The 27,105-nt window shown below is 41.3% G+C and overlaps 1 protein-coding gene across 3 annotated transcripts in view; it reads left to right on the top strand.

The window, feature by feature from the left end:
* Positions 1-27,105, top strand: part of MGAT5 (alpha-1,6-mannosylglycoprotein 6-beta-N-acetylglucosaminyltransferase) — a 251,467-nt gene that overhangs the window by 202,114 nt on the left and 22,248 nt on the right. For all 3 annotated transcript variants that reach the window (XM_033944757.1, XM_033944755.1, XM_033944756.1), the window contains exons 13-15: positions 12,092-12,238; positions 21,048-21,164; positions 26,659-26,733. In XM_033944757.1, the coding sequence (XP_033800648.1) occupies positions 12,092-12,238; positions 21,048-21,164; positions 26,659-26,733 (339 nt within the window). The remainder of the gene's footprint in view (positions 1-12,091; positions 12,239-21,047; positions 21,165-26,658; positions 26,734-27,105) is intronic.

The raw sequence follows: 27,105 nt of genomic DNA, 5'->3' as shown, positions 1-27,105 counted from the left end.
ATTTATTACGATAGGAAAAGGTTAAGGGCAAAAGTTTCAAAGTAATATCTCTGCATAAAGCAAGATTTTGTGCATTAAAATAGGGTGTTTGAAAATTGTCCACCCTATTGAGAAGACATTCCTGAATACTTTTAATGGGCCTGATTCTGGAAGTGGCAGGCGCTGAGTCCAGAATCGCATCTTTTTTCCTTTTTCTTTTTTTAACATAGGAGCCTTAAATGTAGGCCAGCATTTTTAGGCCTACATTTAAGGCACCGGTCTTGTGTTTATGGAGGCAGGGACACCTAAGGCCACTTCCAGTGCAAACCACACCAGCCTTAGGCATCCATAGGTGTCCCTAAGTGCCTCCTTAGGCACAAGACAGGCACCTAAGAACAGCTTTTGCATAAAAAAAAAAAAAAGTGCATCCCAATTGGTTCGGTAGACGGTGGTAGGACACCTACCATCACCTAACTTCGGGACACCATTTAGAGAATTTGCCCTTAATATGTATTATTTTATTGGTCAGTTCATTTTAGTTCCTGCCTGTGCATACATGAAAGGTAGCTGTTTCATTCTGTTAGTGTATGTTTTAAAATAAATTGATTTAACGTACAGCATGAAAAGAGATCAATAGACACATTCCCTTATCTGAAAAGAGAGAGGATTTATGTTTTAATTTAATACAAAGTCTTATAACCCACTTACTTTTGGCAGATTACAACAGCATCGACCAGATAAACAGTTACCCTATCTTTCCCTTCCCCTCAATCTTATTACTCAAAAGAGGAAAGACATCTGGTGAACAACCAAGTCTTCAAATGGCAATGAAATACTATGCAATCATTAAGCACTTTAAAATCCTCAGGGGGATGATTCCAAAACTTCTGCGTCACCTCCAAAAAACATAAACTTTGTGTTTGCAATAAATAACTCCTGTGCAGTGCCAGGTTGTGAGTGGTACTAAACCATGACATGCAACATGGGTGATAAGACAACACAAGAGCATTCAAATACTGAGGTTCCATCCCCCAAAGCAGCTGAAAAATCAAACATTAGCTTAAAAAAAGTCATATCACTCAAAACGGAAGCTAGTGTAATATGGGATCATATTACCCCCTTTGCATTATACAGTTTCCTGAAGGTTATCAAACGTGACCATATTCTGAAGATTTGTAGTTTCTGTAGCACATACTTAGGAAGGCCTACATAAAGAGCATCACAATAATCTGAGTGGTTCAGCAGTCACCTTAGTCAGTGTGAAAGTCTTGGGGCCACAGCAAGGAACAAATCTGTTTGGCCATCTTCTACTTTACCCATGTCACACGAACCTCCTCACTCAGCTGAAGATCCAGGTTAAGGGCCGACACAAAAAGTCACACCACAAAAAAACAAGAAATTGAAGAAAACATCATTGATGGATCTGATGTTCTCACCCATTTAGACACATGGAGGGGCATTTTCGATAGGACGTCTAAGTCTAATTTGGACATTTTGGAAAAAATGTCCATTTTTAAAACAAGTTGGTTTTACATCAGTGATCTTCAGTGGAGTGTTCATTGTCTGTTCCCTCTTCCTTTTGTACAGAACCCGTGGGTTCTCTGTCCTGTTGGACTTTCCATTTTTAAAACAGCCAGACATCTATCTTTTATTTTTGAAAATGACCTATGTTGACGTTTTGGTCCTTAGTATGTCCATCTTTTTTGGCCATTTTCAAAAATAAAAACAGCCACATGAAGAACGCACAAAAGCAAGTTTTGCAGACGTGCTCAATTACTTTGTCTGATTGTGGCAGGGGAATCCCCATCAGCTGAGCCGGTTTTGGAGATTCCTGCTGGCTCAGCTGATGGGGATTCCTCCTGCCAGGATCAGATGAACTGGCAAGGAGACTCATCTGTCCCTCCTCACAGGCACCAATCCCCTCCAGTATACCTCCAAACTAACCAAATTAAAAAAAGAGCCGCCGAGCCCTACATCCTAGGACGCCCCCCTCCTCCCACCCCCCCCCCCCCACACACACACATCCCTCAACGTTCCTGGACCGTCTGACATCCCCGGACCTCCCACTCATGTCCCCCAACATTCCTGGACCCTGCAACATCCCTGGACCCCCCTCTTAACATCCCCCAACAGTCCTGAACCCCCCTCAACATCCCAGACATCCTCTGTACCTTTGGATGACAAATGGACAAGAGGGAAGCCCACTTCTTCCTGCCTATAGGGCCATGTGCTCAGAATAATGGGCCTTCCTCCTCCCATTGCATCTTGGCTCAAAATCGATTTTGAAGTTTCTAATAGGGATAACTTGGGTGTCAGTTGCTCAGCTGAGCATGATGATAGCAATTAGACCTACCTGCAAAATGTAGCAATCCCTTTTATACATCTTGGCTGCATCCCATATCCTAAAAAGATCTATTCTTATGAAATTAAACATTAAACCAGTGATTCCCAAACCTGTCCTATAGGAACCCCCAGCAAGTCAGGGTTTTAGGATATATACAATGAATATTCATGAGAGATATTTGCATACAGTGGAGGTGTTGAATGCATATTTCTCTCATGAATATTCATTTTGGATATTCTAAAACTGACTGGCTGAAGGGGGTTCTCCCTGGACAGGTTTGAGAACCATTGCTTTAAATATTCTGACTAGTGACATTTGAACCCATTCAGAAATTAAGGATCTGCCAACCAATTTCGGCTCATATTTCATCCTCTCTGAGTACTAACAGCACAGAAAAAAATCTACAGAGAAATGCACTGTAGCACAAACCTGAGATAAGAATAGAACCAATTTCACATGATATGAGTTATTTACATGGGAATAGTAAGTGTGAAATCCCTTTTCCTATAATGGAAAACTTCCCAGGCATCGAACAACACATTGTACTTATCCTATTCTTCCAGTTTCCTCCCACCACACTTATCTAAAAGATGGTAATCAGATTGATCCCGGGGGTGGAAAACATAGTTAAAATTACACCCTGGAAAAATCATTAGAAGCATGCCTCATCAACTGTGTCTGCATTCCAGAAAAAAATAAAAACAGAGAAGAGCGCCTAAAATGGTTAAGGGGCTGGAGGAGTTGCCGTACAGTGAAAGATTAGAGAAACTGGGCCTTTTCTCCCTCGAACAGAAGAGATTGAGAGGGGACATGATCGAAACATTCAAGGTACTGAAGGGAATAGACTTAGTAGATAAGGACAGGTTGTTCACCCTCTCCAAGGTAGGGAGAACGAGAGGGCACTCTTTAAAATTGAAAGGGGATAGATTCCGTACGAACATAAGGAAGTTCTTCTTCACCCAGAGAGTGATAGAAAACTGGAACGCTCTTCTGGAGTCTGTCATAGGGGAAAACACCCTCCAGGGATTCAAGACAAAGTTAGACAAGTTCCTGCTGAACCGGAACATGCTCAGGTAGGGCTAGTCTCAGGGCACTGATCTTTGATCAGAGGGCCATCGCATGAGCGGACTGCTGGGCAGGATGGATCACTGGTCTGACCCAGCGGCGGCAATTCTTATGTTCAGAATCTAAGTTTGAAGCACATATACTCATTAATAGTTAAAGAAAGGAGAATTTCTTTCACAATAAGACATTTTCCATTAGGACCTGCTACATATTTAGAGAGCACAAAGGAGAAGGATTTCACAGCATCTGTAGGGTAGCTCTTACGTGTGTACTTTACAGAGACAACAGAAGGGTGATTTCCAATAAGCCCGCTGCAAAAATTATTGAAATTCAGCAGCGGAGTTATGCCAACTTCTTTCCTTGCTATACAGTATAGTCAGGATATAAGCAAACAAAAAAAAACATATGAATAGGCGTCATCAGTCCCTGCAAGGATCAGTAAAACTATAGAAAGCAGGGCCAAAGGAGCATGAACAGCCATCTTGCGCCAGGCTCACTAGTGCCCCCCTCAAAATGGAAATTGTTTAAATAAATAATTCCAGCTGGGAGAAACATCCACATAGAGTAGGGGTAAGTATGCAAGTAAAATATACCCACTGACTTTGCATACAAAAAGGGAATTATAACAATTTTTAAAAAATTTGGGAGCCATTAATAACTTATTGTAATGATTAGACGCCTTTTTACACTGAAAGTATAATTATAATTATGGGAAGGGGCTGGTATATAGTTATATCAAAGGTTTAATCAATATTTATGAATATAACACATGTATGATTTTTTTTTTTTTTTTTTTACAATATTTGTGAGAAGGGTGGGTGGGGGAAGGAGATAATTTATGTATTTAAGATGATAATAGAAAGAATTTCAAGTGATTTGTATGATTCAATTGATTTAATATTGTATAATTGATGTAAGATGAAAAAATGAATAAAGAATTGAAAAAATAATTTCCCACCTTTATAATCAGTTTTGCAGTCTAGGTTAGGGGAAGGGGAAAATATGTTGTTCAGTATCAAATATGGTTAATGATTTTTCCAATCATATTTTTGTGATATTTTTTTTATTTGTAAAATGTTCTTTAATCTCACATTGCAGAATAGGGAATATCTTGCCGAGAAGGAGATGACATTTTTCCTTTTAGGGTATAAAGATGCCCTTCCTGTGTTGTTCTTGTTGCTATAGCAGTAAACTGATAATTAGGATAATTCCTATAGGATTTATTGATATGTTTGTGCAGGTTTGGTTTATGTTTGGTTTGTTTTATCTACTATAGCATGTATAGCTAAATAATTGTATCTCGGCTGTTTAATTCTACTTTAGCATGTATAGTTACCTAGTGTATCTCAGATATTCTCTATTTACCATAACTCAGTCATTGTAGCTTTAGCTTTCCAAACATTAGGCTAGATTCACAAAGCAAACCAATCGTGTACCAATCAGTTTGCGACCCCCCCTTTGCAACCAGATTTCCCTCCGGCCCGATTCACTTACCTCTCCTGTGATCCACTTCGAATCCGTGCATGCGAATAAGGAGAAACACATGCAAAGTAGACAGGGACACGATTCACCAATGAAACTTTTTAAACTGACTGGGCTGGCCGATCAGCCCAAGAAATGACTGCTGGGGACCAGTCAAAAACGTCTTTCTGACTCTCCAGTGCCATAGAAGCCCTGCTGTCTGCACGCCGTGCTCTCTGCTGCCCCGGATCTCTCCTGCCTGCCGCCCCAATGCTGTTCCCCGGATCTCTCCTGCCTGCTCTGCCCCGAATCACTGCCCTGCTCATCCCCATCTATCCTGCCTGCTCTGCCCCAAATCGCCACCCTGCTCGTCCCTGGTTTTCTCCTGCCCACCGCCCTGAATCTCTCCTGCCCTTCCCTGCACTGCGAGCCCATGGTTTTAATCCGCAGGTTTAAGCAGATTTAAAACCACGGGCTCGCTGGGCTAAAAAGTAAAAAAAATTTTAAATATAAGTTGTTATTTTTTTAAAAAAAAGTCACAACTTGGACGGGTCTAGACGCATACGCAGACCATCTACAGATGGTCTGCGCATGCGTCTGGATCGCACACCAGCGATCCATAACGGAAGATGGGGGCGTTCTGATCGCTCCCATCTGCATACTGGAGGTTGAAGAATCCATCAGACTTGCCCGGATCGGTCCTGATCGGGTAGGTTTGTGAATCTAGCCCTCTGTCTTGACTGTGTATGTAATCCTGCAACCCATTCTGGGCTCTTTTGGGAGGACCGGCTAAATAAATGAATAAATAAATAAGCTAAAGAAACTGAAGGATGGGAGGTGGGAGATTGTTATTTGTTAAAGTTGTTTTAATAGTTAAATTTGTCACATCTAGTTCTTGAAGTAGTCTGCTTGAATACAGGCTGTGTGGCTTACTAGTCAATTTGATGATATTTTTTTAGCTTCTGATGTGTTTGATAATTGGGACATCTTATGATGCAAAATAGGTTGTGCTTTTGGTCATTCTTTGGAGGTGGCAGAAGCCAGCCAGCCTTGAGCATGCACAGATGCTCAAGGCCCTACGGCTGCTAGTCGCGTAATACCTGTTATCCACCTAATAGAGTTGCCTCCCTGGGGGAGCAAAGTAAGAGAATAAACACATCATAGTGAGAGAAGCAAGGATGAAAAATTAGGAAGGGGGGGCATGCCACCTGTGGCTCCCCCTGTTCCTGACACCTATGTGTCAGTGTAATCACACTCAGAAGCTGTTTTTTGAATTTGCTAAGTTGAGGAGACCTTTAAGGAAGAATATTTGAACACTAGTCTTATAGCCCGTTACATTAACGGGTGCTAAAATGTATGTGTGTGTCTGTCTTTATTTCTCTCTCTCTCTCTCTTCTTAGCCGCTTTCTATATTTCTGTCTTTCTTTCTTTCTGCCTTTCTTTTTCCTCGGCTGTCCACCACCACCCCTTGCCTGCTTCCCCTGTCCATTCTCCCTTCCTTTTACCTCCCCTGTGTCCACCACCAACCCTTCACTGCTCCCCTTATCCAGCAGCAGCCCTTCTCCCTTTGTTTTACCTCCCCCTGTCCAGCAGCTCCTCTTTCCTGCTCCCCCTGTCCAGCAGTAGGCCTCTCTTCCTTTTTCTTCCCCCCTGTCCATCAGCACCTCTTCCCCTGTCCATCAGCACCTCTTTCCTGCTCCCCCTGTCCAGCAGTAGGCCTCCCTTCCTTTTTCTGCCCCCCATGTCCATCAGCACCTCTTTCCTGCTCCACCTGTCCAGCAGTACACCTCCCTTCCTTTTTCTGCCCCCCCTGTCCATCAGCACCTCTTTCCTACTCCCCCTGTCCAGCAGTAGGCCTCCCTTCCTTTTTCTGCCCCCCCCTGTCCATCAGCACCCCTTACCTCCGTTCACGTCTACCCTCCGCCACAGCCGCCGCGGCCTGCAGGCGCCAACAGCCACCGCATGCACCTGAAGCCGACATCAGCCTCGGTAACGTTTCCGCCATCCCTGCCACCACCGCTGCTTGAGAGGCCCGCGGGACTGAAGGCGCTCTGCTTGTCTGGGGCTCGGGAAGAGGAGTCCTGGTGTTGCGCATGTGCACTCCTGCCAACCACTGACCTACAGATCAGGGAACACGCGGTAAGAGTGCGCATGCGTGCTTAGCATTTTATTATTATAGATTACTTGTGAGGTGAAAGAGGAGTTAGAAGAAGTCATTGAATGGCAGCAAAAAATCTTTGTTGGCTGGCGTGAAGCACAAGTATTGGACAACTTTGGGAAAAATTCATTCAGCTGTTCTCTTCTATACTACTTTTTAGTCTTATGTGTAAAGATGCTGTTTCCCCCTCACTCTTCAGTCAGCTTTACACAAAGCTGACTGAAGAGCCTTATTCAGAATTATGTTTTCATATTAATTCTCTTTTGTCTTGTTTCTAGTGCAGTGGTCCCCAACCCTCTCTTGGAGGACCACCAGGCCAATCGGGTTTTCAGGCTAGCCCTAATTAATATGCATGAAGCAGATTTGCATGCCTGTCACTTCCATTATATGCAAATCTCTCTCATGCATATTCATTAGGGCTACCCTGAAAATCCGATTGGTCTGTTGGTCCTCCAGGACAGGGTTGGGGACCTCACTTTCTAGTGGAATTAGAAATCCAGCCCTTTGCTGTCATCCCTAGGATTTAAACAGACCCATGTTTGCAAAAAACTTTGCTTGATGGAGTCCTTAGTATCTAGTACTTCTATTACCTGTTGTTAATATGCAGAGTACCTTTCCTTTCCTGTCTGTCTACAATGGCATTATTTTAGCATTAGAGGTTTATGAGATTATGCTGTGTTAGAATGTCATAAAGTTAATTGTAAACCTGAAAAGAGACTGAGAAATTCTGCCTCCCAGTGAGTCTTTCATGCACATTGCATCTCAAACTGCTTTACAGTTCATTAGGGATTATCGTAGTTATTAAGTCTGAATTATGTGGTTCAGACAAGGGCAGAAAAATATGTTGATTAATTGAGCTTTCCTTCAGGATAGATGAATGTATGATGAGCTTGAGCGTGCTTTAGAATTTAAGATTTCTTCTGGTTGGGACTACAGAGTTGCATGGGAACAGAGGTTTCGCCCATCCCCAGTGGAATCGAACCCGTATCCACTCGTACCTGCTAGGTTCCATTCCATTCCCACCTGTACCCACAGGAGTTGACATTATTATTTACTTGCTCGCAGCCCTTTATTTCCTCCCAACCCCAACAGTCTCCCTTGTGGTTTGTTTGTTTTTTGGTTGGCATTTACCATTCAACCAATGTGTGTTCCATGCTTCAGTCTGGTATTCCAGCTTCTCTGGGCATTCCAAGCTTCATTTTGATGCTCCAACTGCCTCTCTTAGTACATTCCAAGCCTCATTCTGGAGTCACTGGAGATTTTGACTATATTCTTGCAGGAATCCCATGGCAACTTATTCCATACCTGGGGGAATGCCACAGGTTCTACAGGATTCCCGCAATCCCTAGTCCCATGCAGCTCTCTAGTTGAGACTGGAAACTGGGTGTAATTTTTAACAGGTGTAACAGCTAACTTAAACAGCCTCATGTGTTCATCTACTTGAGGCATCTTAATATAATAATGTGCTAGAGATTGTTTCTTCGGTAGAACACACACATCAAACTGTTCTTTGTAACATACATGCCATGGAACTTGGGACTTACCTTTTGCAGAGATCATGTGTAGGCTTGCAGCCAGAAAGTAAAGGCAAAAATGTTATGATATGGTATTGATCAGAAACCTATGGCAGCAAGACTTGTTTAATATTGATGCTTCCAACTTATTTTGGCACATGTCATCTTTGAATAAAACAAAGGTAGCCCATATAAGTTCAGTGAGCATTATTTTCTTCCTGGATTAGAAAAATAAGTTAAGTGTAAAACGAGTACCATTTTTCTAACTGATTTCCGTTGAGATGTTTATTCAAGCACACTTAGTCATAGGGTCCTACTCATCAGAAGTGTTTCTGAGGAGTATATTCTGTATATTGTTTCTTATACCCTGCAAACATAAACATTATGAATCATAGCAAGACTATAATGAAAACAGATACATTTTTAGCACCTTCCTAAATTGAAGATAGGAGGAGGTCTGGCGTAAGCAGGTCGGGAGGCAGTTCCAAATTTTGGAACCTTGAAATGCGAAGATGGATTCAAAGAGTGATTTCCTCTGAACTTGACATGGAGAAGGAAGAGGTGATTTGTAGCATTGAGTCTTCCTTGAGCTATAGAAGGAGTGCTAAACTTGTATGGCTGAAGTTAGCCAAGTCGAGCTTTCTCCATATATAGCCCTGTGAACCATACATGCAATTTTAAATTGAATTCTATATTTGGCAGCCAATGTAGTTCTATCAGCAGCAAACTCTGACCCTTTCAAATCAGGCCTTATGGAAAACCAGTCTAGCCACTGTGTTCTGGAGTAGCTGTAGCCGCTGTGTTCTGGATAGCTGCAACCTCTGAAGTCCTTTTTTTGTGATGTTGCATTATAAAGAGTTGCAATAATCTAGATATGGAAGTAAAACTGCTTGAGTCACTGTCTGAAAACTAGCCTGGCTCAGGACCGATCTTAACTACTAGTGGATAGCTAGGAAGTCTTACATTACATTGTATTACATTACATTGGTGTCTTTTATTCCGCCAATACCTTGCAGTTCTAAGTAGATTACAAAAAGAGGAAATTCTGGTCATATCCAGAAGATTACACGATAGCTATTTGGTTGGAACGTTTAGGGTCTGGAGATAGATTGAGGTAATCGGTTATATCATGAGCTTGTCTTGATAAATATCCTGAATAACATGGCTTTTATTTCTCTTTTGAAGGTTTTGTAGTTTGGAGCTGAGGTCAATAAATTGGAGAGGTGGCTGTCTAGTTTTGCTGCATGTGTGTCGAGTAGCCTGTCATGCATTTTCTTTCGCTGTATGCCTTTAATTGGGGGGATGAGTGAAGGGTGTCTGTGTTCTCCATGGTCTGTTTGAGTTGCTCTGAATTAGACGATTGTTCAAGTAGGTTGGTCCATTGCCATTTAAGGTAGTATTCGTGCTTGTACTAGGAGCCAGTGTGTATCTAGGTAGGCAGCGATGATATGGTCATACTTCAGTGAGTAGAGCAGTCTGAGAGCTGTGTTTTGCACTGTTTGTAGTTTTATCGTGGTGGTGGGGCAGGGTAGGTATAGGATGTTGCAGTAGTCTAGGAGTCCTAATATTAGGGCCTGAACCAGGAGCCTGAATTGTTTTATCTAAGTATTTTTAGATATGTCTTAGAATTGAGGTTTGCTGCCATCTACTGTTCTGAATGGGAAAGATTGTGTCTATTTACGTACGGCCTCTTTTACAAAGCCACGCTGGCGGCCCCGAAGCCCATAGAGATTTAAAGGGCTTTGGGGCTGTTGTCATGCAGCAGCCGCTAGCGCAGCTGTGTTAAAGAGGCCGATAGTCTTTGTTTTTGACACAAATTCTGAACTGAGCAGAGAGAACACATGCACGTTGTGCTATAACTTACATATTCTTAGCAATTCATTTGAACTATTGGGCTACCAAATAACTGAAAAGTACTGTTTCACTGAGGAAGAAGTGTTTAATCTAGAGCAGTGGTCTTCACTAATTTTTATGTTAGGGCCACTTGGCATTCAGATGAGTTGAAGGAGAGCCATCAATGTGTAAACATCACTTCAGCTTGCCTTCAAACTTTTTATTGGAGGTGGTTGTTTCCAAATGCATTCTCTTCTTCTGTTGAGAAATGTTCTTCAAGCATGTAGCTTGTCCTCCCATTCTCTTCCCATTTTCTGAAGTACTGAGGAAAAAATCAGAATGACAATGGGGGCTGCCATTGGCCCCTAGACCTTGCTTTGAAGATCGCTGATCTAGAGAGCTTTCCCTGGACTTCGAAGCCAGTTCTGCATAGAAAAAGTGGACAGGGACAGATTTTTCAAACTATGGGGAACCTCAAGTACAAGGGGGCACTCAGTGAAATTGAGAGGGGAAAGGTTTAGAACAAATGCCAGGAAGTTCTTTTTCACCCAGAGGGTGGTGGATACATGGAACGCGGTACCGGAGGATGTGATAAGCAGAAGCATGCTACAGGGCTTCAAAGAAGATCTGGACAGGTACCTGGAGGACAAAGGGATTGAGGGGTACAGATAAGAGTAGAGGTAAGGTTATAGGAATAGGATTAGAGGTAAATGGTAAAATTAGTCAGAGACCACTGTTCAGGCAGTGGGCCTGATGGGCCGCCGCGAGAGCGGACCGCTGGGCGAGATGGACCTCTGGTCTGCCTCAGCGGAGGCAACTTCTTATGGTCTTATGTTAGACCTGGTTTTCAGCACATTCCAATGTTTTAGGAATGTTCATGGATTGCTGAGGAATGTACAACATGCTTACGAGCATTACTAACAAACCAGTGTAAAGTTTCTGTAATACTGTTAACAGGTATCAAATAATAGGATTTTGACCCCTATATTTTAAATGTGAGATTTTTATTTTATGTGGTGATTTCCAGACTCTTAAGAATGCCTTTAGTATCTAGAGTTAAGTAGGCTTGCTGAACTCTTCATTATTTTCTGGCTCATAAGACACTCACCAGGAGTGTCTCTGCTTCTCTAGGCTTATGAGCAAATCTGGTAACTGGTAGATTTGCTCACCTTGAGATCAGCAGAAACTAAGGTTTCATAGAAACTGAGGAATATATTTATGGTACTCCTATGCTAAAAATCCTATCAGATTGGTGCTAGTATTCCAGATATACAGGTAGCTGCCTCCACTAAGATAAGGGACTTCAGGACTGCCACAAATCTACCTGGCTTTCACCTCTACCTGGCTTTCACCTCAGATGTCTTTAGTTTCCTTCAGTATGTGATATAGATAAAGAGCGTTGTTGTGTACCAGAAAATAGCTTAACTTCCCCATTCTCACCTGGATGCTTCCTCTATTCCCATATTCCTTTTCATCATTCCTCCCTGAACTCTCGTTGTATAGGTTTGAAATCATCCGCACAGAATTGCGAGATGCAAATAATGCATTTTTTAAAAAATATATACATTTGGCTGCTATTAGTCTCCTGCTTTGAGTAATGCACACAAGCCACTCCTCATCCTACTTTAGTCCTTATTCTAGACCTGCCATTTGATGTAGTTTGCTCTTACAACCTTTCTGTTGCATTTGGGGAGGAGGGGTGAATGCTACTGACCTCTGTTTTATTTTCTCTTGCAGTTATTTGTTGGTCTTGGCTTTCCTTACGAAGGGCCAGCTCCCCTAGAAGCTATTGCAAATGGCTGTGCATTTCTGAATCCCAAATTTAATCCACCAAAAAGCAGCAAAAATGCTGAGTTTTTTAAAGGCAAACCAACCCTCCGTGAGGTGAGCAGTGAATCCATGGCATAGTCATTTCTACTAATGGATTTAATATTTTTTTAATTTGTGCTATAGATCTTGATTTATTATTTATGTATAGTTTTAACTGAAGAATTGATCTGTATGATGACTTCAGGTATCATTTGGCAGACTTTAAAATTTTTATGTATTTATCTTTTTGTGTGTGTGTGCAAATACTGTCATAACCTTTTTAGCTTAATCATTTGTCAAATTGTGTTAACTTAGAGTAATTTAATATAATTTCAGTTATCCTAGGACAAGCAGGCAACATATTCTCACATGTTGCTGACATCTGTGGAGTTCAATATGGCCAGTGCTAAAGTGTATTGTCACTTTAAGCTTTTGCGAAGCTTCAAGACTGCTCACACCACGCACGCATGAGTGCCTTCCAGCCTTACGTCAGCTGGCGGTTCCTGAGTTCTTCTTTTTCCACCAAAGAACTTGTATTTGGGCTCTGTCCATATGAGCTGCCTTCCTGTCAACTAATCTTTAGTGTTTGACTTGTTTTCTTTTCCTTTTCTTTTTTTTTTTTTCTTGTTTTCAGTCTGTTTTTGCAATCATTGCAATTTTTTTTACCTTGCCGCAGAGATTTTTCCTCTCATGTTGAGGCCTTCTAGTGAGTTCAAGAAGTGCTCTCGTTGCCAACAGCCCATATCAATTCGCACACTGATCCACACAACTGGTGTATTCAGTGTCTAGGGCCAGAGCATCGAGTGGACTCTTGTACCTGCTGTTCTACCTTACAGAAATGCTCTCTTAAAGCTCTCCAAATCCAACAAGAGAAGCTTTTTGGAGTGTCCATGGCCTCCGACAACAAATCAATTCCAGCGGTACTGACTGTACCAGCATCGACACTTCCCTCAATGTTGTACTCGGTTCCTGCATCAGGTAAACCTGCTAAGAAGCCGTCTTCATCTTAACCAGCTTTGCAGACATCTTCAGCATCGACGCCATCAATATCCTTTAGTGCAGTGTTGGGGATGTCGAGCTAACCCATTCCTCAGCATCCTGCAGCACTGATAGTACCAGCTGTTGAGCCAATATTACCGGTGCATTCCTTCTAGGACCAACTTAAGGAATTTTTACAATGGGAGCTAACCGTGATGTTTAAAGCACATGCGGCACCGGTGCTTGCACTGACTCTGTCGGTACTGGCCCAGCCTGAGCATGGCACATCAAGGCCCCAGGGTACCAAACCTAGCTCTCCAAGTAAGCCTCAAAGGACATAGAGATCCTGCAGTACCAATCCTCCAGTCTTCTAGTAAATCTAAGAGAGCATCTCATGGTACTAGTTCATTCACTTCAACATAAGTCATCATATGGCATCCCATCGGATCATCTCCTCTACCGTCCAGGCATAGATCACCTCCTGAAGAATTATCTTTCACCAAGTTTATTAGGCAGATGGGAAAAACTTTGCCTGTTAAATTAGAGTCAGACAATGAACTGAGAGCAGAGCTCCTTGAGGCATTGGATTTCAATGAGCCTCCTAAAGAGCTCCTCATATTGCGTCTTCATACTATTAAAGGAAGCTATGTTTAATAACTGGGAAACTCCACTCACCCTTCCCATATCTCCAAGAAAAATTAACTCTTTGTTCAGAATATAGTGTCTCTGGGCTTTGATAACGACAAAATAATGAAAACATCGTTAAAAATAAACGGCCAAGAATATCCAATCTCCAAAACCATAAAAATGCTGGGTATCACTCTAGATACTCACTTAACCATGGCTGACCACACAAACATACTGATGAAGAAATGCTTTTACATGCTGTGGAAGCTAAGGACTATTGAAAAATAGTTTGATACAATATCCTTTAGATTACTGGTGCAGTCGCTGATCCTATCTACCCTAGATTACTGCAATATCGCCTACCTGGGTATCAAAAAAAAACCAAAACAGTACAAAAATTAAGATTAGTGTAAAACACTGCAGTTCGCTTGATCTTCGGACTGAGAAAAAAAGACCACATTAGCCCCTATTACAAAAAATTGCACTGGCTACCAGTAGAGGCACGATTACTGTTCAGATTTGCATGTATCTGTTTAAAACAAGTCTGGAGCCTAGCAGCTTCCTACCTGCAAACACACTTCACTCTACACAACCCCACACGAGCAACCAGAAACAAAAACATCTTTGCATCCCCAAAGATCACAGGCTGCAAATACAAATCCTTCCTAGACAGAACCTTCATGTTCCAAGCAAACAGACAGCAATCCTGGCTGGGAAACCACATAAATAAAGCCAGACAGACCTACAACACATTCCGAAAATCAATTAAAACTGCTCTATTTGACAAATTCCTAATCAGATGACCTCTCTCAGGTATTCTCTCCCCTTATAATCCCAATGTATTATATAACATCTTTCTTCTCTCATGTATTCTTTCCCCATGTTTCTCCAATTTACTATGTAACATCCTTCTTCTTGCATTCTGTAATTCGCTGATTGTCCAGCCTTCTTTCTATGTGAACCGCCTAGAAGTCACTTTGACTATGGCGGTATAGAAAAATAAAGTTGTTGTTATTATTATTATTATTGATATGCCAGAATTACAGCACCAGTCTTTGCTGGTTGAATCTACTCTTAACAGCAGCATGACACACCGAACTGGCACAGAGGCTCTGCAGCCAAAGATAAGGTGTCTCCTCCCTTCTAAAGTGGAAGAAGAGTTGCCTACTAAGGCCTTTACCTTTACCCCAGAGTCCATTAATCTGCTCTGGCAGGCATATGTACAAGGCCAAGATACACAATTTAGGTGTGTTAAAGAGCTACCCTTAGCACATGTTTATAAGAATCCTCGGATCCTCCCTGACTCTTAAATTGTCACTCAGACAAAGATTCAGGAAGTGACAGTTCAGTCTTGGTCTCCTTATTGTCTCAAAGTGAGGTCTTCCTGATGGAAGGTTCGGCCTCCTATGTTGATGATCAGGATGGAGACCCTACCCTGCTGCAGACCCGGAAGAGGATTCCTTCATGCGGCAGCTGTTCAAGTCTTCAACCCTGTCAAACATTATTACTGAGTCTCTTTGTGAACTTAAGATTGATCTGTCTCAGCTCCAGTCATCTGTGTTCTCTTTTGAACACAGTCCGATCTCTGCCCACATCATTTCCATGGCACCCAGACATCAGACTCCTGGTTACAGAGCCCTGGGAGGTCCTGGAAGGCTCCCTCAAAGGGCCAAAAGCCATGACTAGGCTGTATCCTATGGATCAAGAGTTCTAGCAAATGTTTGCTATGCCAAAAGTAAACTGCCTGGTGACTAAACACATGTCCCTTACCCAGTGAGGGAGGAGTTGTGCTGAAGGATACACAGGACTGCAAAGTGGCTATGGTCCTCAGGAGGAAGTTTGAAGCCTTGGCCCTAGGACTTAAGGCAAAGTGAGCTTTTGGTTTCGAAGTATGCACCTGCCATTCAAGTTAAGAGAGACTGGTTGTGTAGTCAGGAAAGCAAAGATGCAAATGGAAGAAAAAATAGATATATAGATCTGTGACAAAGTCTTCCCTATAAAATTTCACTAAATTTTATAGGGTGGATGTGGCAGTGTATGAGGATTGCCCTTTTGGATCCTCAGTACTGAAAGCTGGATTATCTCTCCCATCCTGGACTTCAGAGACTGCTTAGGTACGTCCCTAATGTTCAGCATACCATTCCTATTGCACTGGAAAAAGAGATTAGGCTCTTACCTTGATAGATAGGTAAGAGCCCCCCCCCACACAATAGTTTTTGATGTGCCTTATGCCTAATGTCCTCTCCATAGCTAAGACTTCTCTGCCACTCAGACTATGGGCACAGAATCAATTTGTAAATAGAAACTAAAGAGATAGAGTTCCACTAATTTTCAAGCTGTTGCGTTTATTTGAAGTGTTTTACTGTTCAGTGGTAATGTTTGTTCATTTATACATTACAGTTTCGTTATTGACTATTATAACATTATATGAGCAGATCAGAACCTTGATTTTGGGGAGTTCCTGTGTCCCTCCTTTTCCTGTCTTTTACTCTAGAGCCCTTACATGCTTTGGAACAAACTGAAAGGGGCAGCAGAATCGTGGGAGAAGGAGGAGGTTTCAAAAGCTGTTAACTGACATCTTTCTGCAGTATGCTCATGAGAATGGGCAGAGTACCCTAAGGTTCTGCATACTATTCCTATCTACTGGAAAATATATTATAAAGGTATGAACCTAATCTCTTTTTAACTGGAATAATTGAAAGTTAGGTGCCTCGCTCAAAAAATGTGATTCTATAAAAAGTAGGAAGGGACAAGATCATGTGTGGTTTTTGGTTGTTTTTTTTTTAATTTTGCATTACAAAATATTCTCAATCCTGTACCAAGAGAGAAAAGATCTTTTCTCTTACATTTCCTTTTTCTTCAAATATATGTTTGGTCTGAAGACTTCCCTGATGTTTCCCAGAAAGCCCTTTGAATACTCATTTTGAAAAGTTGAATGTTGCTGATGTGGAAGGAGTAGCCAGCACTCTGGGCAGCCAGCTCTTCGTTTAAACCATTCATTGGTGGTTTGGTTTGTGAGCAGCAGATAGGACATGAAACAGGTGTAGCTTCCAACTAAGACCGAGAGAAGAAGTAGGAAGCCCAGGAGAAGGACAATGCGAGGGAAGGTCAGGAACAGATGCTGCACAATAGAATTGATCTCTGTGGCCCATTCCTGGTAACTTCCCAGCATTAAGCCAGACAAAAGGAAGTGTCGTGCTCCGGCTTTCAAGAGCATGCGCCATGGATCATGTGTGTTTTTAAGTTAGATTTTTTTGAATTAGGCGCTGTTATGCACCTAATTTAGGCGCACACATTTAGGCCAAGAAAACCCTGGCATAAATAAGAGTGTCTAAAGTTAGGACACTTAGGCCCCGATTTAGGCGCTTAAGTCATGCCTAAAGTTAGACATGCTTAAAGCGTCCAATCTAAGTAGTTAATGATCCTTTTAAGGGTCTTAAGAAGCGATAATTGGTACTTAGGTGTCCAAAGGACATAAACGTCACTTTGTAGACGCAGCCACAATTTCATGGACACCCATGTTTAAAACTTGCGCCTAACTGAATAGGCGTGGGCGTGGTTTGGGAAATGACTCAATTTGAGAGTCCTTTGATTCATTTACATAACACTGAGCAACCTAGCTTGCTAGCTCACTCTGTAGCACAGTGGTTAAATCTATACCCTTCTATCCGAATGTTGCTGGTTCGAATCCCAGTCACTCTGTCTGATGGAAGAGAAATAAATAAAAGCATTAAACAGATCCAACTCCTGTATTACAATTATAATGAAAAACAGCCCATTCTAATAACATAATAGTAAAATATTATAACAAAGGACATTGTTTGGACGTCTAAATCTCACCTAAAACCTGATTCTCTAAGGGACGCCTAAAAAGTTAGACGCCTAAACAGTGCTGAACTCTGCTGAGCGCAATTCTACAAAGGACGCCTAACTTAGGTACCTAAACGGCGCCTAACTTTAGACGTATTTTGCAGAATCGGGGCCTAAGTGACACCTAATGTTGCACGTGATTCTGTACAATGTGTCTGACTTATAGAATTGTGCTTAGCGCCACATTAGTCGATGCTAATTATTTTTAGGCAACATATATAGAATCAGGGCATGTGTGTCTACTTTAGCATATAAATTAAGCCTCTCCTTTTTCTGGCCTGACTTACTTGTTGAAGTTACTTGGAGAATGACTGAGTTTTGCTGTTCTCTACATAATTTTTCACCCAGCCCTCAACCCACCCATAACCCCACCTCTCTTTTAACCATATAATGTTTAGCATAAAACCAACCCAGAGTTAAAAAAAAAAAAAAAAAAAAAAAAGACTGTTGCAAAGACAGCAACACAAACTGCAGAAGTCTTTGAAATGCATAAAAATTATACATAGAAGTTGTGATATTTAATGCAGCTAGTATATAACATACCTGAGAGACATCTACTTCATAAAATCTAGGGGCTCCTTTTATAAAGGTGCGCTAGAGTTTTTAGCGCACGCACAAGATTAGCGCGTGCTATAACACGTGCTAGCCGAAATACTACCGCCTGCTTAAAAGGAGGCGGTAGCGGCTAGCACGCGCTAAAACCACTAGCGCACCTATGGAAAAGAAGCTCTAGATGTCTGCATTTATTTTGCAAAATAGGAAATGCATGCAGACTTCTCAGGCCCACACAAATCATGCTCTTGAAAACTGGGTGTGTTTTAGACACACACATTTACATGTTAAAAAAGCTTTCTAAGGGAGCTCTTTTAGTAATGCTTAGGGGGGACTTCATCGATGTGTGCTACTGTTAAGACTCGTTATTTTAGCACAAGTTCTCATGGAATAAAATGGGACCCTGTGCTAAAACAGTACAACTTGTGATAAAATAATCCGTTTTAAAAATCCTGTATATTGTTGAACTCCCCCCTTAGTGTATGTTGATGGAAGCAACATGCACTAAATGCTAAAACATCCCTAGGTATAAAATGGGTGTCTTTAGCATTTAGTAAACGGTAGACTTTAGTAAAAGCGCCTTTAAATTTGCTATTTAAATAAATTAGGCCATTTATGTGGCAGTGATATTCGGAAGTAACAAAAATGGCAGATATCGGTGACACCTTACAGACTGACTAATTATTAAGGTATGAGCTTTTGGCGATAAGGCAGCACAGCTCCAAACAGTCTTTTATTAGTAACATAAAACAGGTGGTTCCCAGGGGCATCGATTAATTAAATCATAAGAACATAAAAATTGCCATACTGGGATAGACCAAAGGTCCATCAAGCCCAACATCCTGTTTCCAACAATGGCTAACCCAGGGCCCAAGTACCTAGCTAGATCCCAAGTAGTAAAACAGATTTTATGCTGCTTATCCAGGAATAAGCGGAGGATTTCCTGAAGCCATTTCAATAATGGTCTTTGGACTTCTCTTTTAGGATATTATCCAAACCTTGTTTTAAATTCTGCTAAGCTAACTGATTTCACTACATTCTCCGGCAATGAATTCTAGAGTTTAACTACACGTTGTTTAAAGAAATATTTTCTCCGGTTTGTTTTAAATCATCTACTTAGTAGCTTCTTTGCATGCTCTTTAGTCCCATTATTCTTGGAAAGAGTAAACAAGTGATTCTACTCCATTCAGTATTTTATAGACATCTATCATATCACCCCTGAGCTGTCACTTCTGCAAGCTGAAGAGCCCTAGCCATGTTATCCTTTCTTCATAGGGAAGTTGTCTCATCCCTTTTATCATTTTTGTTACCTTTCTCTATACCTTTTCTAATTCCGCTACATCTTTTTGAGATATGGCAACCAGAACTGCCCATAGTATTTGAGGTACAGCGATACCAAAGAGCAATACAAGGGCATTTTAACATTTTCATCTTTGTTTCCCATTCCTTTCCTGATAATTCCTAACATTGTATTTGCTTTCTTAACCACCGCTGCACATTGAGCCAAGAGTTTCAACATATCCTCAACAGTGACACCTAGATCCTTTTCCTGGGCAGTGACTCCTAACATGGAACCCTGCAGCATGTATAGTTTGGGTTTCTCTTTCCCACATACATCACTTTGCTTACATTAAACATCATCTGCCATTTTGACTCCCAGTCTCACAAGGTCTTCTTGCAATTTTTTCACAGTCCTCTTACAATTTACCAACTTTGAACAACTTGGAAGAAGTGTCACAGCAGTGTATTATCATGATTTTTTTTGCGAAAAATGTACAAAACCCAACCTCAGTTGCTCTTGGCTAGGCCGCTCATTCTTCATGACAATGCTCGCCCGCACATAGGGAATGTCGTCATTGAAACACTACACAAATACGGCTGGGAGGTGTTACCTCATGCTTCCTACAGTCCAGACATGAGTCCACCAGACTTTGACCTTTTTCCAAAGTTGAAACAACCTTTGCATGGACATAGTTTTGCATCTCTGGAAAAGCTTTTTTTCCGCCGGTACCCGAGCCATTCGGCAACTGAACAAAAACGGTGTCTTGGATGGAATAATGAAGCTTCCCAGATGTTGGAACTTGGTCATTGCAAAGCAGGGAGGCTATATTGAAGGACTGTAAAGAAATACTTGAAAAAAAAATAAAACATGCAAATTTAAAAAAAAAAATAGTGTGCATTATTTATGAAATGACCTTTGTATATATGAATAACAACATATATACATCCACCTCTTAAACTGTGCCACTCCTTATAGGAAATAGTCTTTTCAAACACTTAAATTCAGCGTTTTGGCCATGAAATAAGGTTTCCAAAACGCTGGTTTTAAGTGTTTATAAAGGTTCTATTTCCTATAAGGAGTGGTGCAGTTCGAGAGGTGGATGTATATAGGTTGGTCATATATAGATCAGACTCGATTTAAATAACAATTGAAGCCCCTGATGCAGGCACCACGGCGCTAAAACATTTTGGGTAGGTTTCCAAACTTATTTTGTAGTCTGAATATATCTACCTGGGACCACCTGTTGTATGTTACTAATAAAAGATTTTTTGGAGCCTAGATCGTCTGCTTTTTGTTTTACTACGCTGTTGATTGCAGTTTTCTTTTGCTTCTGTTTTTTGCTACCTGTTCAGTAAAATGTATCGCAACCTGTAAAGAATTCAGTGCATTTCTCCCTTTCCCATCCATGAAGTATTGCTGTTGCCATTCCTACTATTTGTCAGAAATAAAAATTGAGACGATTGAAAACATTATTGGAATACTAGTGTTTCCAGGTTGTGGTTTTGAACACAGTGCTACTTCATTTATTGAATGTGCATAAATATGTCTACTCCCTCCTCACCCTCTAACCCTCAGCTAACATCTCAGCATCCCTATGCAGAAGTTTATATTGGGAAACCACATGTCTGGACTGTGAACATAAATGACCCTGTTGAAGTTGATCAAGCAGTGAAAGCAATTCTGAATCAAAAGGTGAGAAAATGTTTTCATTCTCCATATTAATATTGGACCAAATGCTTTTTGAACATTTAAGCATAGCTGTTTATAAAGAAATTTGGTATTCCATGTTATTAGGTACTATGCTCCAAATAGATATCTATAGGTCTATCTAGACCAGTGGTTCCCAACCCTGTCCTGGAGGACCACCAGGCCAGTCGGGTTTTCAGGATAGCCCTAATGAATATGCATGGAGCAGATTTGCATGCCTGGCACCTCCATTATATGCTGATCTCTCTCATGCATATTCATTAGGGCTATCCTGAAAACCAGACTGGCCTGGTGGTCCTCCAGGATAGTGTTGGGAACCACTGATCTAGACCACCCATCCACCCCTCATGTCGTATAACGTGCACACCTTCCCTCGTCCACAACACAGCTTTATACCCTCCTCAGCCACTAGATACCCTTGCACCTGCTTCACCTTCTACACACACTACTGTACACACACTTACCCTAATCTGACACACAAATGGATGCTTGTGTATCAATAAACAAACTTTACCATTAAACATACATACATGTGACCCAGACCTCTTTTATCTCGTATGTACACTTTGTCCTCAGACACAAATATAGTGGAAAAGTCTGTGTGTATTTCAGTGACACCATACTAATTACAATATGAATGTAACAGTTGATAAATTGATGGTTTTAAGTAGACATCTATACAATGTAGTGTCTGTTTAGCAAGTGGGAATGCTAGGAAAATGTAAAATAAATACGGTCTTTCTCTATACATAAATTTGAATGTATTTGCTATAAGACACCGTACGGCTTAATACCTATCTATATTGTTGATCATTTCAAATTTGTTAACAGAAGATGCTTTGCTCGCAATTCCAGGCTTTTTGTTTGCCCCTCAGTAAAGGGTTGTCTTTATAAGCAATTTTTCAATAGAATTCTCGCTTATCAGGCAGTTCTTTGGGATAAGAAGTTTAGCAATTTGATCTCAAGTTCTAATTCCTATTTAAATTTCAGCAAATTGTTAAAAACTTATCTCTTTGAGATAAGTTGAATTGTAATTCCTTTCGAAAGTGCAGTTTTTCTTTCAAACACTGTAAACCGCAATGAACTGTGAGGTAATTGCGGTATTTAAGTGAATTGTTATGTAAGTGTTATAGCCAAGGTAACGCCAGATTTTATAAAGGCTTCCTGTGGTGATCAGGATAACTACAAATGGATGAGCTAGACATATATGCCAGGAGAAATGATAGAATTATTATAAAAGTACTGAACACATAGACATATTTTAATGGGACAGGGTTATCATGGATTAGCCGAGGGAAGTCTTGCCTCACCAATTTGTGTGTAGCGGTGAGCTGGTGGATATAGTATATCTAGATTTTCAGCAAGCTTTTGACAAATTCCCTCATGAGAGGCTCCTGAAGAAATTAGAAAGCCATGGAATAGGAGGCGATGTCCTGTTGTGAATTGGGAGCTGCTTAAAGAAAATAAAGTAGATTTATATGGCTTTCTTTCACTGAAAGAAGTTGAATAGTGTAGTACAAACAGAAATGAGTGGGAATGGATGAGATGCTTCCATATGGGATCTTTATTAATAGAGAATAACAAGATCCCGTATGGAAACATCTCATCCATTCCCACTCATTTCCGTTTGTCATTTGCATCTTCGTGGGGACCTTGTGCCACTCTCCTTTGTGGAATAGTGTCGTACAACTGGGAACAGTGCTTTTTACCATGGTTATAAAAGATCTGGAAATATTCACTGAGTGAAATGATCGAATTCGCAGGTGACAAAAAATTATTCAAAATTGTTAAATTGCATTTATATTGTGAGAAATTGCAGGAAGACTTGTGAGACTAGAAAGACAGCAATAAAATGGCAGATGAAATTTTAAGTGGGCAATTGGAAAGTGATGCACATTGGGACGTATAACTCAAACTGTAGCTACAAGTTCCATATTAGGAATTACCACCCAGGAAAATATCTTGCTGTCATAAGAACATAAGAATTGCCACTGCTGGGTCAGACCAGTGGTCCATCATGCCCAGCAGTCCGCTCCCACGGCGGCCCTTAGGTAAAGGACCAGAGCCCTAACTGAGTCTAGCCTTACCTGCGTACATTCTGGTCCAGCAGGAACTTGTCTAACTTTGTCTTGAATCCCTGGAGGGTGTTTTCCCCTATGACAGCCTCCGGAAGAGCATTCCAGTTTTCCACCACTCTCTGGGTGAAGAAGAACTTCCTTACGTTTGTACGGAATCTATCCCCTTTTAACTTTAGAGTGTGCCCTCTCGTTCTCCCTACCTTGGAGAAGGTGAACAACCTGTCTTTATCTGCTAAGTCTATTCCCTTCAGTATTTTGAATGTTTCGATCATGTCCCCTTTCAGTCTCCTCTTTTCAAGGGAGAAGAGACCCAGTTTCTCTAATCTCTCGCTGTACGACAACTCCTCCTGCCCCTTAACCATTTTAGTCACTCTTCTCTGGACATTTTTTAGTAGTACCGTGTCCTCCTTCAAGTACATTGACCAGTGCTGGACGCAGTATTCCAGGTGGGGTTGCACTATGGCCTGGTACAGCGGCATGATAACCTTCTCCGATGTGTTCGTGATCCCCTTCTTAATCATTCCAAGCATTCTGTTCATCCTTTTCGCCGCCGCCGCACATTGCGCAGATGGCTTCATCGACTTGTCAGCCAGTACTCCCAAGTCTCTTTCCTGGGGGGTCTCTCCGAGTACTTCACCAGACATCCTGTATTCATGTACAAGATTTTTGTTACTGACATGCAACACCTTACACTTATCCACATTAAACTTCATTTGTCATGTCACAGCCCATTTGTCAAGCATGTTTATGTCCTGTTACAGGTCATCGCAATCCTCCTTCATCTTCACTACTCTGAATAACTTCGTATCGTCTGCAAATTTAATCACCTCGCTCGTCGTTTCAATTTCCAGGTCGTTTATAAATATGTTGAAGAGCATGGACCCAAGCACTGAACCCTGCGGCACTCCACTGGTGACGCTTTTCCAGTCCGAGTATTGTCCATTTATCCCCACTCTCTGTTTTCTATCTGCTAACCAGTTTTTGATCTGCGTGAGTATTTCACCCTCAATCCTGTGGCTCGCAATTTTTCGAAGTAGTCGTTTATGAGGGACCTTGTCAAACGCCTTCTGAAAATCCAGATATACAATGTCAACTGGGTCACCTTTGTCTATCTGCCTGTTAACTCCCTCGAAGAAGTGCAGCAAGTTCGTCAAGCAAGATCTTCCTTTGCTGAAGCCGTGTTGGCTGGTCCTCATCAGATTGTGTCCGTCATGGACAATATGTTGAAATCTTCTGTTCACCAAGTGATAGTTGTGTCCATGAAGCAAACAGAATGTCAGGAATTAGGAAGGGAATAGAGAATAGCATAATGCTTCTATATTTCTATGTTGTGAAATAACATCTTGTGTATTGTGTTCAATTCTGGTTAATTACATTACATTACATTACATTAGTGATTTCTATTCCGCCATTACCTTGCGGTTCAAGGCAGATTACACAAGAATTGTCAGGAGGTTACAAGAGTTGTAACATTACATAAGAATTGTCGTAAGCATTACATAAGAATTACATAAGAATTGTCGAGAACTTAATGTAGGGGAAAAGGTACAAAAAAGGGCGACCAAAATTATTAAGGAGATGAAATGACTCGTATGAGGAAAAACAAAGAGGTCAGGGCAGCGGTTCTTAAACCTGTCCTGGGGGACCCCCCCAGCCCAGTCAGGTTTTCAAGATATACCTAATGAATATGCATGAAGGAGGAGAAAGACATCAAGGGGAAAAGAGGAAAGATGAAAACAAGGTGAGAAAAATTGTTAAAAGAAAGTATGAATGGAAAGGATGTACAGCATTGTGAGCTACAACTTAGAGAATGACATGGGGCAAATTTGTCCCTGTCCCCACAGGAGGTCAGTTTCCCTGTCCCTTCCTCATGAGTTTTGTTGCTGTCCCTGCCCCATTCCTGTAAGCTCTGTCTTAACCGCACAGACCTCGAACACTTATGATTTTAAAGTGTTTGAGGCTTGTGCAGATGAGGTCAGAGCTTAGGCATTGGTGGAATGAGGCATTATGACATCACAATCTGAGCTCTAGAATGTTGCTACTTAGGATTTTAAAGTGTTTGAGGCTTGTGCAGATGAGGACAGAGCTTAGGCATTGGGGGAATGAGGCATTATGACATCACAATCTGAGCTCTAGAATGTTGCTACTTAGGATTTTAAAGTGTTTGAAGCTTGTGCAGATGAGGACAGAGCTTAGGCATTGGGGGAATGAGGCATTATGACATCACAATCTGAGCTCTAGAATGTTGCTACTTAGGATTTTAAAGTGTTTGAGGCTTGTGCAGATGAGGACAGAGTTTGCAGGAATGGGGCAGGGATGAGAAAAGAGTTCCCGTGGGGACAGGGAAAATTTTGTCCCCGTGTCATTTTCTACTACAACTGGAAAAAATGTGAGCTGAAATCCAAAGTAGTTTTCATATAGTAAAGATGGGGAGGCAAAAAAAAAAAAACCAAAACAATGTTGAAAATGCTTATTTAGTAAATTTTGACCTACTGTTGGTCATTTTTCCCCCTGGACAACCTACAGTGTAAAATATAATTAATTCATGAATATTCTTAGAAACATAGAGTCTGACGGCAGAAAAGGGCCAGCGGCCCAACAAGCCTGCCCACACAATAATCCTCCCTCCCACAAGTCTACTCAAGACAAACCCCCCCCCCCCACCTGAAGTATCCATCTTTTAAGCAAAACTCTGTGGTACCCCCACCTGTTGGTCCCATCGACGCTTGAAGTCAAGCACGCTACTGGCCTCGACCACCTGGCGAGGAAGACTATTCCAACGATCGATCACCTGTTCGGTGAAGAAGTATTTCCTGGTGTCGCCATGGAATCTTCCCCCCTTAAGTTTTAATGGATGCCCTCGTGTTGATGTGGGACCCTTCAGAAAAAAGATTTCTTCCTCCACTTCAATGCGACTCGTGATGTACTCCTGTCTCTGCTTTCCCAGGCTTCCTAATTGCTGATGCTCTGTGAGGCAAAATGTTGGTCAGGCCTTGGCCTACCCTATTCTGCTGCCTATGGTTCATACAAGCTTATAGCAAAGCCACCTGGAATTCCAGACCAATTGTATGGTTACAAATGACACTAACATCTCTTGTATGTTTCTCTTAGATCTTTGTACATGAACTTGTTAGGATAAGATGGCTATCACATTAAGGCCTCTGAAGAAAATACCAGTGTAGTCTCTAATGATTCCATATTGATCCAATAAGATATCACAACCTTCAAAGAAGTTGGTTTTCTACAGAACCACTATTAGAACTGTTCTTTGTTGTCCCAGGAACATATGTTTGATGTTATACTGCTGATCTCGACCATAAACAAGGCAGTAAAAAGAGATATGTGCCATAAAGTTTTCATATGATATACTGTAATCTGAAAAGTGAATTCTCTTTTTACAGGATGAACCATACCTGCCATATGAGTTCACTTGTGAGGGGATGTTGCAGAGAGTGAATGCTTTCATTGAAAAACAAGTAAGAACTACTTTTTGTAGATTGTCCCTTGTATTTATTTTTCAGCCAACAGAAACTACATTTTCTTCAGTTTGTGCTTTCTAATGTACATCAGATGGCCAAAACTTTCTGGTTATTTTTGGCACTGCAAACAAGTAAGACATTCCTCACAACCTATTCAAACTGCAGTTTTGTGCAAAATGTCATTTATTTGGCATGGGCAGTGCAATGTATGTCTGGTAGGTAAAGAATCTGTAGTTCTAATCATGAGTTATGGAATTGATTTTGTACAATTAACTTATGAACAAAGGGCTAATTTTATAAATGGTGCCTAGGTTAGGCTCCCTAATCATAGATACCCAGTGACACCTAACTAATCCGTAAATGCTCTGA

The sequence above is a fragment of the Geotrypetes seraphini genome, chromosome 5, assembly GCF_902459505.1.
Source record: "Geotrypetes seraphini chromosome 5, aGeoSer1.1, whole genome shotgun sequence".
NCBI classification, from domain to species: domain Eukaryota; kingdom Metazoa; phylum Chordata; class Amphibia; order Gymnophiona; family Dermophiidae; genus Geotrypetes; species Geotrypetes seraphini.
This window is presented reverse-complemented; position numbering and strand designations above follow the sequence as displayed.